General features: G+C 37.4%; 1 protein-coding gene across 10 annotated transcripts in view; it reads right to left on the bottom strand.

The window, feature by feature from the left end:
• The window catches only part of LOC145504408 (BEN domain-containing protein 5), a 1377102-nt gene that overhangs the window by 761582 nt on the left and 602123 nt on the right, over positions 1-13397 (bottom strand). For all 10 annotated transcript variants that reach the window (XR_014052189.1, XM_081485144.1, XM_081485143.1 and 7 more), the window contains one exon: positions 10844-10938. Coding sequence is in view for 9 of the 10 variants with exons in the window: in XM_081485144.1 (XP_081341270.1) it covers positions 10844-10938 (95 nt within the window). In the remaining variant the exon portion in view is untranslated. The remainder of the gene's footprint in view (positions 1-10843; positions 10939-13397) is intronic.

Genomic DNA, 13397 nt, shown 5'->3' with positions numbered 1-13397 from the left:
GCTTTTAATATTTTTTCTTTGTATTTAGTTTTTGTTAGTTTGACTGATATGCGCCTCAGTGTGTTCCACCTTGAATTTATCTTGTATGGTTATCTCTGCGCCTCCTGGACTTGGGTGACTATTTCCTTTCCTATAATAGGTAAGTTTTTGATTATAAGCTCGTTCAATATTTTCTCAGGCCCCTTCTCTTTTTCTCCTTTGTCTGGGACTCCTATAATTTGAGTGTTGGTGTGCTTAATATTGTCCCAGAGGTCTTTTTTACTCTTTCTTATATTATAAGAATCCTTCTTTATTATCTTTTCTGTTTCAAGAACTTTGCATAAGAGTAGGTCTGCTAGTTATTCTTAGTTCTTGCTTTCATCTCAAATGTCTTGATTTTCCCTTCATGCTTGAAAGATATTTTTGTTAGATATAGAAGTCTGGGTTGACAACTATTTTCTCTCAGCATTTGAGAAACATTGTACCACTTCCCTTTGACTTATTTCTTCTCAGTACTTTCAAAATTCTTCCTTTGTCCTTAGTTTTCAGAAGTTTAATTATGACACTTCTTGGCAAAGATTTCCCTCAGTTTTTCCTGTTTGGGGTTTTTCTGGTTACTCAGTCCCTCAAATCTATAGGTTTATGTCATATTTTCAAATCCGAGAAGATTTCCACCATTTAAAATACTCTTCTCAGTCCCACTCTCTCCTTTCCTTCTGATTCTAATGAAATAAATGCTAAATTTATTGTCCCATCAGTCCCCAAGGCTCTGTCCATTTTTCTTGATCTATTTTTTTTCTCTATTGTTCAAAGGGGTAACTTCTGTTGTCCCATCCTAACATTTATTTATTCTTTTTTCTGTTTCCCTACACTCTGCTATTGATCCCATCCTTAAATAGGTGGTGGAAATCCAGATTCCTCAAGGAGTCTGATATCATAGAGAGGAGAGAAGGGTTCATTACTGACCAGCTGGAATGAAAGTCTCAGTTCCCTACTTTTCTGTGACACCACCAGGCTGGGGGTTTGAAGCAAAAATGGAAGTTTAGGCTTCTGGCTTGACATTTGCTGGTAAGGGAGAAAGTGGGGCTACAGAGTTTTTTGTTTTTGTTTTTTTCTTTTTTCCACAGTATTTGATTAGAGTAAGTAATTATTGTCTCAATGTTTTTGTCTTACTGAGCTGTCTTTTTCTTGTGCTTTGGGTAGCCCAAATAGGCTTTTGGGAAGGCTTGTTTTTTGCCTGTGCCCATTGGTATTTCCAGGTTGCTGGCTTCTTAACCATTCTGCCATTTAGGAGGCAACAATAAGACCCAGGATTCTCACCACTATATCATGTCCCAAGCTCTGAGACACCTAGCCATTCTTCCCTCATTACCTCACCTTTCAGAGTCACTCTATGTTTGTTCCATAAGTGAAGGCAGTGGCCACAAGATGGGAAAGGGTCAGTTTTCATCCCAATCCCAAAGAAGGGCAATGCCAAACAATATTCCAACTACCATACAATTGTGCTCATTTTACATGCTAGCAAGATTATGCTCCAAATCCTTCAAGCTAGGCTTCAGTAGCACGTGAACCAAGAACATCTGGATGTACAAGTTGGGTTTTGAAGAGGCAGAGGAACCAGTGATAAAATTGCCAACATTTGTTGGATCATGGAGAAAGCAAGAGAAATCCTGAAAAACATATACTTCTGCTTCATTGACTATGCTAAAGCCTTTGACTGTGTGGATAACAACAAACCATGGAAAATTCTTAAGGAAATGGGAGAACGAAACCACGTTACCTATCTCCTGAGAAACCTGTTTGTGGTTCTAGAAGCAACAGTTAGAAGTGGACAAGGAACAATGGACTGGTTCCAAATTGGAAAAGGAGTTCAACAAGGCTGTATATTGTCACCCTGCTTATTTAACTTAGAGCAGACTACATCATGTGAAATGCAGGGCTGGATGAATCACAAGCTGGGAGGAATATCAACAACCTCAGATATGAGGATGATTCTACTCTAATGGCAAAAAGTGAAGAGGAATTAAAGAGCCTCTTGATGAGAGTCAAAGAGGAGAGTGAAAAGCCTGGCTTAAAACTCAGCATTCAAAAACTAAGATCATGGTATCCTGTCCCTTCACTTCATGGCAAATAGAAGGGGAAAAGTGGAAAGAGTGACAGATTTTATTTTCTCGGGCTAAAATGTCACTGCAGATGGTGACCATAGTCATGAAATTGATGCTTATTCCTTGGAAGAAAAGCTATGACAAACCTAGACAACATATTAAAAAGCAGAGATATCACTTTGTAGGCAAATGTCCATATACTCAAAGCTATGGTTTTTCTAGTAGTCATATACCAATGTGAGAGTTGGACCCTAAAGAAGGCTGAACACTAAAGAATTGATGCTTTCAAACTGTGGTGCTGGAGATGACTCCTGAGAGTCCCTTGGACAGCAAGGATATCAAACCAGTCAATACTAATGGAAATCAACCCTGAATATTCATTAGAAGGACTGAGGCTGAGGCTAAAGGTCCAATATTTTGTCCATATGATGTGAAGAGTCAATTTATTTGAGAAAACCTTAATCCTGGGAAACAGCGAAGGCAAAAGGAGAAGAAGGAAGCAGAATATGAGGTGGTTAAGATAGGATCACTGGCTCAATGGACACAGATTTAAGCAAACACTGGAAGATGGTGCAGGATAGAGCAAATCGGCCTGCTGTAGTCCATAGGGTTGCAAAGAGTCCGATGTACTTAGTGACTGAATAACATAACTCCCTAGTCTTTCTTCTTAGAATTTCATGCTCCAATCACACTGAGCTTTGTTTATCAAAGATATATACTTCACACATATCTTTGCCCACTATGATCTAACTTTTATTCATCTTTCAGCTATCACAATAAATAATATTCCTAAATAAGGCCTCTTATCCTTGAAGCAGACTAAGTCTTATATGCTATATAGCATGCCGAATAGGCTTCACAGGTGGCTTAGTGGTAAAGTATCTGCCTGCCAATGCAGGAGATGTGGGAGATAGGGATTTGATCCCTGGGTCTGGAAGATTCCCTGGAAGAGGAAATGGCAAACAACTGCAGTATTCTTGCCTCAAAAATGTCATGGATAGAGGACAGACCAGTCTGTGGGGTTGCAAAAAGTCTGATACAACTGAGTGACTGAACACATGCTGAGTAGTCCACACATGCTGATCTCCCCTTTGATTTAATGATTATCATATTTATCAAATTACATATTTAATGTCTAGCCCTTTAGACTATGAGCTCTATGAGAACAGTAACCATATTTCTCTTGTTTTATTCTAATACCTTACATAATCCCTGGCACATTGTGACCACTTAGCAAGCATTTGTTGACAAGTTGAAGGAAGGAAGAAAAGAATAAAGGAAGGGAGGAAGGAAGGTGAAAGGGAAGGAATGAAGGAACAACAACTATTCGGTCAGTTTTGGGTGAGAGAGGAATAGAAAAGAACTAGTCAGAAAATTTATTGAATAAGATCCTTGAGATTTAAAAAAATATTTAGACATCCATTTCATATTCATTTCTCATAACATCTCTGTGAAAAAGTATCATGCACTTTTTACAGTGATGAAACTGAGGCTTATAACAGGGGTATTATGGCTCATCAGGTTGTATCTTCTATTTGAAATCCCATTTTCCTAAGTTTTTGTTCTTGCCACATTTCCTTAAGATCTAGCTAAAATACAACCAACTTCAAAAGCTTCTCCTTTTCTTCTCGAGCCCTAATAGCATCATTTTCTTCTTTATCTCTAACACACAGCACAGTTTACATACCTTCCTAATGGTTTTAAGTACCCTGCTTCTTACATTGTGTCTATTTACGTTTCATTTAAACCTCTCACTGTTTGCAGATGACATGATCCTCTACATAGAAAATCCTAAAGATTCTACCAGAAAATTAGAGCTAATCAATGAATATAGTAAAGTTGCAGGATATAAAATTAACACACAGAAATCCCTTGCATTCCTATACACTAACAATGAGAAAACAGAAAGAGTAATTAAGGAAATAATACCATTCACCATTGCAATGAAAAGAATAAAATACTTAGGAATATATCTACCTAAAGAAACAAAAGACTTATATATAGAAAACTATACAATACTGATGAAAGAAATCAAAGAGGACACAAACAGATGGACAAATATACCGTGTTCATGGATTGGAAGAATTAATATAGTGAAAATGAGCATACTACCCAAAGCAATCTATAGACTCAATGCAATCCCTATCAAGCTACCAATGGTATTTTCCACAGAACTAGAACAAATAATTTCACAATTTGTATGGAAATATAAAAAACCTCGAATAGCCAAAGCAATCTTGAGAAAGAAGAATGGAACTGGAGGAATCAACCTGCCTGACTTCAGGCTCTACTACAAAGCTACAGTCATCAAGACAGTATGGTAGTGGCACAAAGACAGAAATATAGATCAATGGAACAAAACAGAAAGCCCAGAGATAAATCCACGCACCTATGGACACCTTATCTTTGACAAAGCAGGCAAGAATATACAATGGAGAAAAGACAATCTCTTCAACAAGTGGTGCTGGGAAAACTGGTCAACCACTTGTAAAAGAATGAAACTAGAACACTTTCTAACACCATACACAAAAATAAACTCAAAATGGATTAAAGATCTAAACGTAAGACCAGAAACTATAAAAATCCTAGAGGAAAACATAGGCAAAACACTCTCTGACATAAATTACAGCAGGATCCTCCATGACCCACCTCCCAGAATATTGGAAATAAAAGCAAAAATAAACAAATTGGACCTAATTAAAATTAAAAGCTTTTGCACAACAAAGGAAACTATAAGCAAGGTGAAAAACAGCCTTCAGAATGGGAGAAAAGAATAGCAAATGAAGCAACGGACAAACAATTAATCTCAAAAATATACAAGCAACTTCTGCAGCTCAATTCCAGAAAAATAAGCAACCCAGTCAAAAAATGGGACAAAGAACTAAACAGATATTTCTCCAAAGAAGACATACAGATGGCTAACAAACACATGAAAAGATGCTCAACATCACTCATTATTAGAGAAATGCAAATCAAAACCACAATGAGGTACTATTTCACGCCAGTCAGAATGGCTGCTATCCAAAAGTCTACAAGCAATAAATGCTGGAGAGGGTGTGGAGAAAAGGGAACCCTCTTACACTGTTGGTGGGAATGCAAACTAGTACAGCCACTATGGAGAAGAGTGTGGAGATTCCTTAAAAAACTGGGAATAGAACTGCCATATGACCCAGCAATCCCACTGCTGGGCATACACACCGAGGAAACCAGAATTGAAAGAGACACGTGTACCCCAATGTTCATCGCAGCACTGTTTATGATAGCCAGGACAAGGAAGCAACCTAGATGTCCATCAGCAGACGAATGGATAAGGAAGCTGTGGTACATATACACAATGGAATATTACTCGGCCATTAAAAAAGAATACATTTGCATTAGTTCTATTGAGATGGATGAGATTGGAGCCCATTATACAGAGTGAAGTAAGTCAGAAAGAAAAACACCAATACAGTATACTAATGCATATATGTGGAATTTGAAAGATGGTAATGATAACCCTATATGCGAGACAGAATAAGAGACACAGATGCATAGAACAGTCTTATGGACTCTGAGGGAGAAGGTGAGGGTGGGACGTTCTGAGAGAATAGCACTGAAACATGTATATTATCATACGTCAAACAGAACACCATTTCAGGTTCAATGCATGAGACAAATGCTCAGGGCTGGGGCAATGGGATGACCCTGAGGAATGGGATGGGGAGGGAGGTGGGAGAGGGGGTTCAGGATGGGGAACACATGTAAACCCATGGCTGATTCATGTCAATGTATGGCAAAAACCACTACAATATTGTAAAGTAATTAGCCCCCAACTAAAATAAATAAATTTAAAAAAATAAAAAAAAATAAACCTCTTAGAAACAAAAATTTAAAGATATAATACAGGTCACATTCATATTTATTACCCCAGTACCGAGTACAAAGTTAGATGCTCAATAAAAATGTGTTACATGAAAGCTACCTCTAAGATTAAGTCCAATTTCCTCCATCTGCTACAATGAACACGTCAATCAGAGAAGTTATTTCAGATTTACCAAAGGCCACAGAGCTTCATGCTACTCCCTGACTCTGTGTCCGCTCATCCACCCTTGCCATGCATGGAAAATACAAGAAACAGTAAAGATGGAGTCCTGAGATCTCTGGCTAATGTTACCAGTCACTAGCTGTGAAAACATCTTAGGGTTAGTTTCTTCATAGGTGAGGATACAGATATTGGCTGTTTTTTAATGCCGGTTTTCAGCAGCTTCCAGCACATAGACATTTCAATCTTTGACAATAGTAAAAAATATTAATCAGTTATGGTCGAAAAAATTTGATGCTATAGAGTCCTCAGTTGTTCAGTCAGATCAGTTGCTCAGTCACGTCCGACTCTTTGTGACCCCATGGACTGTAGCTTGCCAGGATTCCCTGTCCATCACCAACTTCTGGAACTTGTTCAAACTCATGTCCATCAAGTCGGTGATGCTATCCAACCATCTCATCTTCTGTCATCCCATTCTCCTCCTGCCTTCAATCTTTCCCAGCATCAGAGTTTTTTCAAGGGAGTCAGTTCTTTGCAGCAGGTGGCCAAAGGATTGGAGCTTCAGCTTCAGCATCAGTCCTTTCAATGAATATTCAGGACTGAACTCCTTTAGGATTGACTGGTTTGATTTTCTTGCAGTCCAAGGGTCTCTCAAGAGTCTTCTCCAACACCAGAATTCAAAAGCATCAATTCTTCGGCACTCAGTTTTCTTTAAGGTCCAACTCCACAATCATACACAACTATTGGAAAAAACCATAGCTTTGACTAGATTGACCTTTATTGGCAAAGCGATGCCTCTGTTTTTTAATATACTGCCTAGATTGGTCATAGCTTTTCTTCCAAGGAGCAAGTGTCTTTTAATTTCATGGCTGCAGTCATCATCTGCACGATTTTGGAGCCCAAGAAAATAAAGACTGTCATTGCTTCCGTTGTTTTCCTATCGACTTGCCATGAAGTGATGGGACCAGATGCCATGATCTTTGGTTTTTGACTGTTGAATTTTAAGCCAACTTTTTCACTCTCCTTTGTCACTTTCATCAAGAGGCTCCTTAGTTCCTCTTCAGTTTCTACCATAAGGGTGGGGTCGTCTGCTTATCTGAGGTTATTCTTATTTCTCCCAGCAAACTTGATTCCAGCCTGTGCTTCATCTAGAGTGGCATTTTGCATGATGTACTCTGCATATAAATTAAATAAGCAGGGTGACAATATACAGCTTTGACATAATCCTTTCCCAATTTGGAACCAGTCTGTTGTTCCATGTACAGTTCTAACTGTTGCTTCTTGACCCGCATACAGATATCTCAGGAGCCAGGCAAGGTAGTCTGGTGTTTCCATCTCTTGCAGAATTTCCCAGTTTGTTCTGATCCACATAGTCAAAGCCTTTGGCATAGTCAATGAAGCAGATGTAGATGTTTTTCTGAAACTCTCTTGATTTTTTAATGATCCTGTGGATATTGGCAATTTGATCTCTCATTCCTCTACCTTTCCTAAATCCAGCTTGAATATCTGGAAGTTCTTGGTTCACACACTGTTGAATTCACATACTGTTCACATAGCTTGGAGAATTGTGAGCATTACTATGCTAGCATGTGAGATGAGTGCAATTGTGCAGTAGTTTGAACATTTTTTGGCATTGCCTTTCTTTGGGGTTGAAATGAAAGCTAACCTTTTCCAGTCCTGTGGCCACTCCTGAGTTTTCCAAATTTTTTGGCATATTGAGTGCAGCACTTTCATATCATCATCTTTTAGGATTTGAAATAGCTCAGCTGGAATTCTATCACCTCCACTGACAACCAACAATCCTTAGAAGTCCAGTATGTAAACAGAATTAGAATGAACTAAAATAGGCAGAAAACTTCTAAACCTTTCAGCTTCTCCATTTTGCTGCTAGTTATGCCAATTTTTATCTCAAGGCAGAATAGCCTTGAGAAGTCATATGTTTATCTGCATAATGGCTTTTTAGTTGCTTCTTTTGCTCATCTGCTTTCCACAGTTAATTGATTACCAGATCCATGCTAAGGCCTGAAGGTATCTTTGGTTAGAATCAATTACAGACCCCTGTGACAGGTGAAGAGGAAAGTTTATTTCACCTTGAAAATGTGAAGAAAGTTTGCTTTCCCAATTTGGTATATATTTCATCCAGAAAATTTATGGTTTCTAATGTTTGTCATGAGGTAAGGATATTTCCAAGGCCTATTATAATATTAAATTAGGTAAAGCCCATAGGGGCTTCCCAGGTGGTACTAGTGGTAAAGAATCTGCCTGCCAATGCAGGAGACATAAGAGACAGGTTCGACTCCTGGGTCTGAAAGATCCCTTGGAGGAGGGCATGACAACCCACTCTAGTATTCTTGCCTGGAGAATCCCATGGACAGAGGTGTCTGGCAGGTTACAAACTCCATAGGACCAGTAAAATCTAATAATCTGAGAGCCAAACAGTCACATACATTTCTTTATGTTACTCTGGGAACATTTAGGATGATGATTACTGGAAAACAGGTTCTGGTACCAGTAATCAACACAAGGAACAGAAGAAACTCCTAGGCAGAAAGCACACAGAAAGGATCTTCAGAACAAAGCAGTAGAAAAAAAAGGTAATAATCATGGCCTACAGAGATCAGTTAATAAAATTCTAATATGAAATCTCTCTTTTGGAACAGATTGTTTCTGCCATATTCATACAGTATATCCCCAATATCTATATTTATAGCACATGGCACATTAAAGTGTTCAATAAAGTCCTATTAGCTAAATAAATCTCCAAACATCTTGCTTGAAGAAAGGATAGTATGAAAGAAGATGAAAAGCTTCCCATTCAAAGTCTGGGAATAAAAAAGTAAAATCTCTCTGAGAGATTAAACATGTCAATGACTTGACTTATTCTGGTACCTTGTGCCTTATTGGCTTCAACTAAAACAAACTTGGTTCTGAAACTTTAAACCTCTGTAGACCATTAGAGAACTACAATGACCACACAGTGGATTTTGCTCAGAGCCTGCCAACACTGGATGAGAATGCTGACTTAATTCTAAGACATTATAACATAAATATAAAGAGTCATTAATATTTTAAAATCTTGTCAAAGAGAGGACCCAAATGGTAGTGCATGAGAAACAAAACAAAATGAAATAATTAAGGCAGAAGGGTTTTCAAAAGCACACAAAAAGACTCCAGAACTGAACACTTGAGGAAACCAAATGGTTATTATTACCGCTATGTAAGATCCCAACACAGAGTCTCATAAAAGAAGTACAATGTTATTTTAAGGACCCTGTGAGCAGATCAACAGTGATATGCTTTGTTGACAAGATTTGAAGCACACATCTACATATATGCCTGTTAACAGAAAGAAGTGTTTTGTTATTATCAACTCAGGCTGAATTCAGAAACTCACAGCAAAGGTCTGCCTTCTGTTCAGATCCCAATGTTTAAAGGAAACTGAGAAACCGCAGTATAGTTAATTTGACTTAGTAAAGTAAAAAAAATAATAAATAGGCCCAGGAAGATATTTTTACCTTTAATAAACAGTTTTTATTATCATCATCAAATGCCTACACTTTTTACAAACCTGAGTTTCTCAGCCCAGCATTTATAGAAAATTGCCAAGTATCATTTCTAGATAAAAGCACAATTCAATATTTATGAATAGCTAGCTTTCTATAAATATATACATTTGGAGATGATCTTCTCACCAGTCATTAGAATTTGAACAGGGATCAAAGCTAGAATAATATTAACAATTCCTTGCATTTGTAGAGTATTCTACAAAATACTATTAATAACAGATGACATTTATTGAGTACTTAACAAGTGCCAGGCACTTTACATGTAAATTCTCATCATGAATTCAGTTCAGCTCAACAAGCATTCACTTAACACCTACTGTGTGATAGGTGAATAACACTTGGTTTCTGGCTTTAAAAACTCTCATTTTGGTGCACTCAATCAATGTTGAATGAATAAATGGATGAACGGATGAACAAAGTAATCAGTTTGAATGGCAGTGTGGGATAATAACAATAACACAGGCTCTTCCCCTTAGTATTTATGGTCATGAGAAAGTACTTAACTTATCCTAGCCCCAATCTCTTCATCTGTAATATAGGGATCTTTAAAATAATCTCCCTTGCAAAAATGTTGTGAGAATAGTAACATCAAATATAAAACATCTGACAAAGAACAGATTTTCTCAGTAAGTGACAGTAGTTATTATTAACATTATCATCATCATCATCATTACTAGTATTAAGTAATCCTATCCAACTGTCCTCAGCTACACTATAGCAATGGGACAAATAGAACTTCAGCATCCAGAAATACTCACACCATATCTATACAAAGCAACCACAACAAACAAGCAAAACAAGGAAACTCTGCAAAACTGTAGTTTCCAATATTTTCCTGGGCTAAAGTACAATATCTCTGCCCAGGTTAGAAAAGAAAAAACATAAACAGAGTCAGCTTTATGCTTCCAAAGATGTCATGATAAAAGCCAAATAAGACAGGAAGTTTATCTCATCAAATAGCAGACTATACATTCCCTCATGAGAGAATGCTAGTAATTCCAAACATGGAACCATGTTTTCCTTTCCAACATTCTCAAAGAGCAGTGCCTAGAGCCCAGACAATGAACATGCAGAAACTCACTGAACTCTTCTTAGGGCCAGTAGAGCAGATAAATTGGAGCCCTGGGTCACATTCTCCAATCAAAAGGAGGTCCATTCTGTGGGTGACTTACCATTTTGGTCTGCTGGTAGATTTCACCATAGGGGCCATCCCATCTCTATAAAGACTTTTAGTTTTGCTGAAGTTAACAATGTTGAAAATGACTCTCTGAGAAAGAAAGAGGGAAAAGTTTATCAGAATACTGTGCTATTCAAGTTGCCCCTTTCTGATAATTAGAACTGGAAGTAAAAAGCAGGGTTAAGGGAAACCTTAGAACTAGCTACCAACATAGTGAGAATAAATGATATTCATAGAAATTCAGTGTTTCTGCTAGCTTAGCATAGTAACCAAGAACACAGACTCTGGAATCTGGAAGGCTTAGTTTTAAGCCCATTCTACCACTCTCAGTCTGTGACCTTGCCAAAGCTACTAAATCTTTCTTTGCCTCAGTTTCCTCATCTGAAAAATTGGGATAATAATGGTACCTAGGGTTACTGATGAGAAATGATTTAATGTACAGTGCTTGGAACTTTGCTTGGTACATAGTGAATGCTATATAAGTTTTAGTTATTTTATTAATTGCGCCTTCTCTCTAGGCTCACCTAGAATTTCCATGGAAATGAATAATATCATTATAATAACAGTGGTGCATTTGAAGCTCAACAAAACTAAAGACAATAACTTAGTGAAAATTTGAAATTAAAAACTTCCGTAACTGCTCAGCACCCCTTTGACTAGAACTACAGAATATACGTTTTCTCCCTTTTTGTTATCTTCTGCTAGGGGCCAGGAATACTGGGCTCAATCGTAACCTCAGTATCAGTTTACAGGAGCACAGACACATAGGTGAGTTCCTTTCCTCCCTGGGTCCCACCTTTACAATGGGGGAGTGGAATGTTTTAGATGACTGAAACCCTTCCAGAAGTATAGTAGAGTTAAAAGAAATCAGGCCTTTTTTTTTTTTTCAGGCCTTTGTTTTAATAAACAACTTTATCACAAGTGGGGAGGACAGATGGGCAAAGAAAAGAGAATTGGGGTTAAAAGATGTTAAATGACCACTGAAATAGTCCAAAGGAAAAAGGATGAGGATCAGGGCAAGAGCAGCCTGAATAGTCAGAGAAAATGAAAGGCTTTCAAGAGGTTACCATAGGCTGGCCTTTCTGTCCAAAGGCAGTGAAAAACAGAAGCATCAAAATTCATGTATTAATTCACTGAATAAATATTTATTGTGTGAGGTATTAATGTGAAATGCCAGAAATTGTATACACTTAAAAATTTTTTAATATTCTCTTACAATTATATTAAACTATAAACATCTCCACTTTACAGATGTGGAAACCAAGGTTCAGTGATGTTAACCTGTCTTAAGTTGTGCAACTAACAGATGGAGAACTGATACCTAAACTCAAGGAATAAAAGAGTTAAGACAGCCAAGATCTCTTAAGTTACTCACTAAGGTTCCAATTTGATAATTCCAATCAAGCATGTTTTCCAAAATAAGGGCAAAAATAAATATAAATATAGTGGGCAATTTTTTAAGCCTTTAAATTTTGTTTTCCTTTAAAAATAGAACACCAAAACCATTTCCTCTGGATTCATATTTGGGACTATCATAAAATGCTTTGTTCTATGAAATGAAGTCTTAGGAATAACTCATGTTTTCCTTTCTCCTCAGAGACCTAGCCATTGACCCTCTCTGTAGGCATTTCAGTTTCCGACCTCTTTTCTGTCATTACGTTAAGTCAAGAATGTCCAAGGCTATTCCATTATTAATAAACCAGACCTGCCTGTTGTCAGTTCAATTATTTCTCCTAGGGTCTTGGCTACTGTTTGATTTAAGAAAATCACTATCAAGGGGTACAAATGGTCTTTGAACTTCACAGTGCTTTCTCCCCTTTTTTTCTTCTGAAATTCCAGATGTCAGATCCATTTCCAATGAACCTGGGAGCCATGATGCACTTTTAGGATCTAGACTAATGCTAAATGCAAGAGGAGATTTAATACAGAAAGAATGTGTATATGTGAAGCTGGAATAAAAAATGAAAAAGTGGAATATTTATGGATCATTCATATCCTACCACATGCCAAAAACTTTTCCCCAGATGTTGAAAATATACTATAGTATTTAGCTTCTCTATTCATAAACAAAATTGTTTATTTTAAACTAACTTTAGACATGAGGAAATTGAATCTAATAAAGGGTAACTGGCTTACAATCCCCACCCCCAGATCCCAGAACTATTAATTGGCAGAGCTAGAACTTAAATCTTAAGTGTCTAGACAATAAATATACTTTCTATGATACCAAATGCAAAAAGAAAGCAATCTTTCTTTCTTTGTGGATACATATCTTGTAGGATCTTAGTTTCCTGACCAGGAATCCAACTTGGGTCCCAGCAATGAAAATGCCAAGTCCTAACCACTGGACCACCAGGGAATTCGTGAACACATTCTTTTATGATTCTCCACCCATGCATTTTTAAAAATTTATTTTTTTAAACTTTTTCATTTTGTATTGGGGTATAGCTGATTAACAATGCCATGATAGTTTCGGGTGAACAGCAAAGGAACTCAGCCATACATATACATGTATCCATTTCTACCCAAACTCCCCTCCCATTTAGGCT

Source organism: Giraffa tippelskirchi, chromosome 5 (genome assembly GCF_054371585.1).
Source record: "Giraffa tippelskirchi isolate mGirTip1 chromosome 5, T2T-mGirTip1v1.2.pri, whole genome shotgun sequence".
In the NCBI taxonomy this organism is placed as follows: domain Eukaryota; kingdom Metazoa; phylum Chordata; class Mammalia; order Artiodactyla; family Giraffidae; genus Giraffa; species Giraffa tippelskirchi.
The sequence above is the reverse complement of the archived record's forward strand: the minus strand, read 5'-3'. Positions and strand labels throughout refer to the sequence as shown.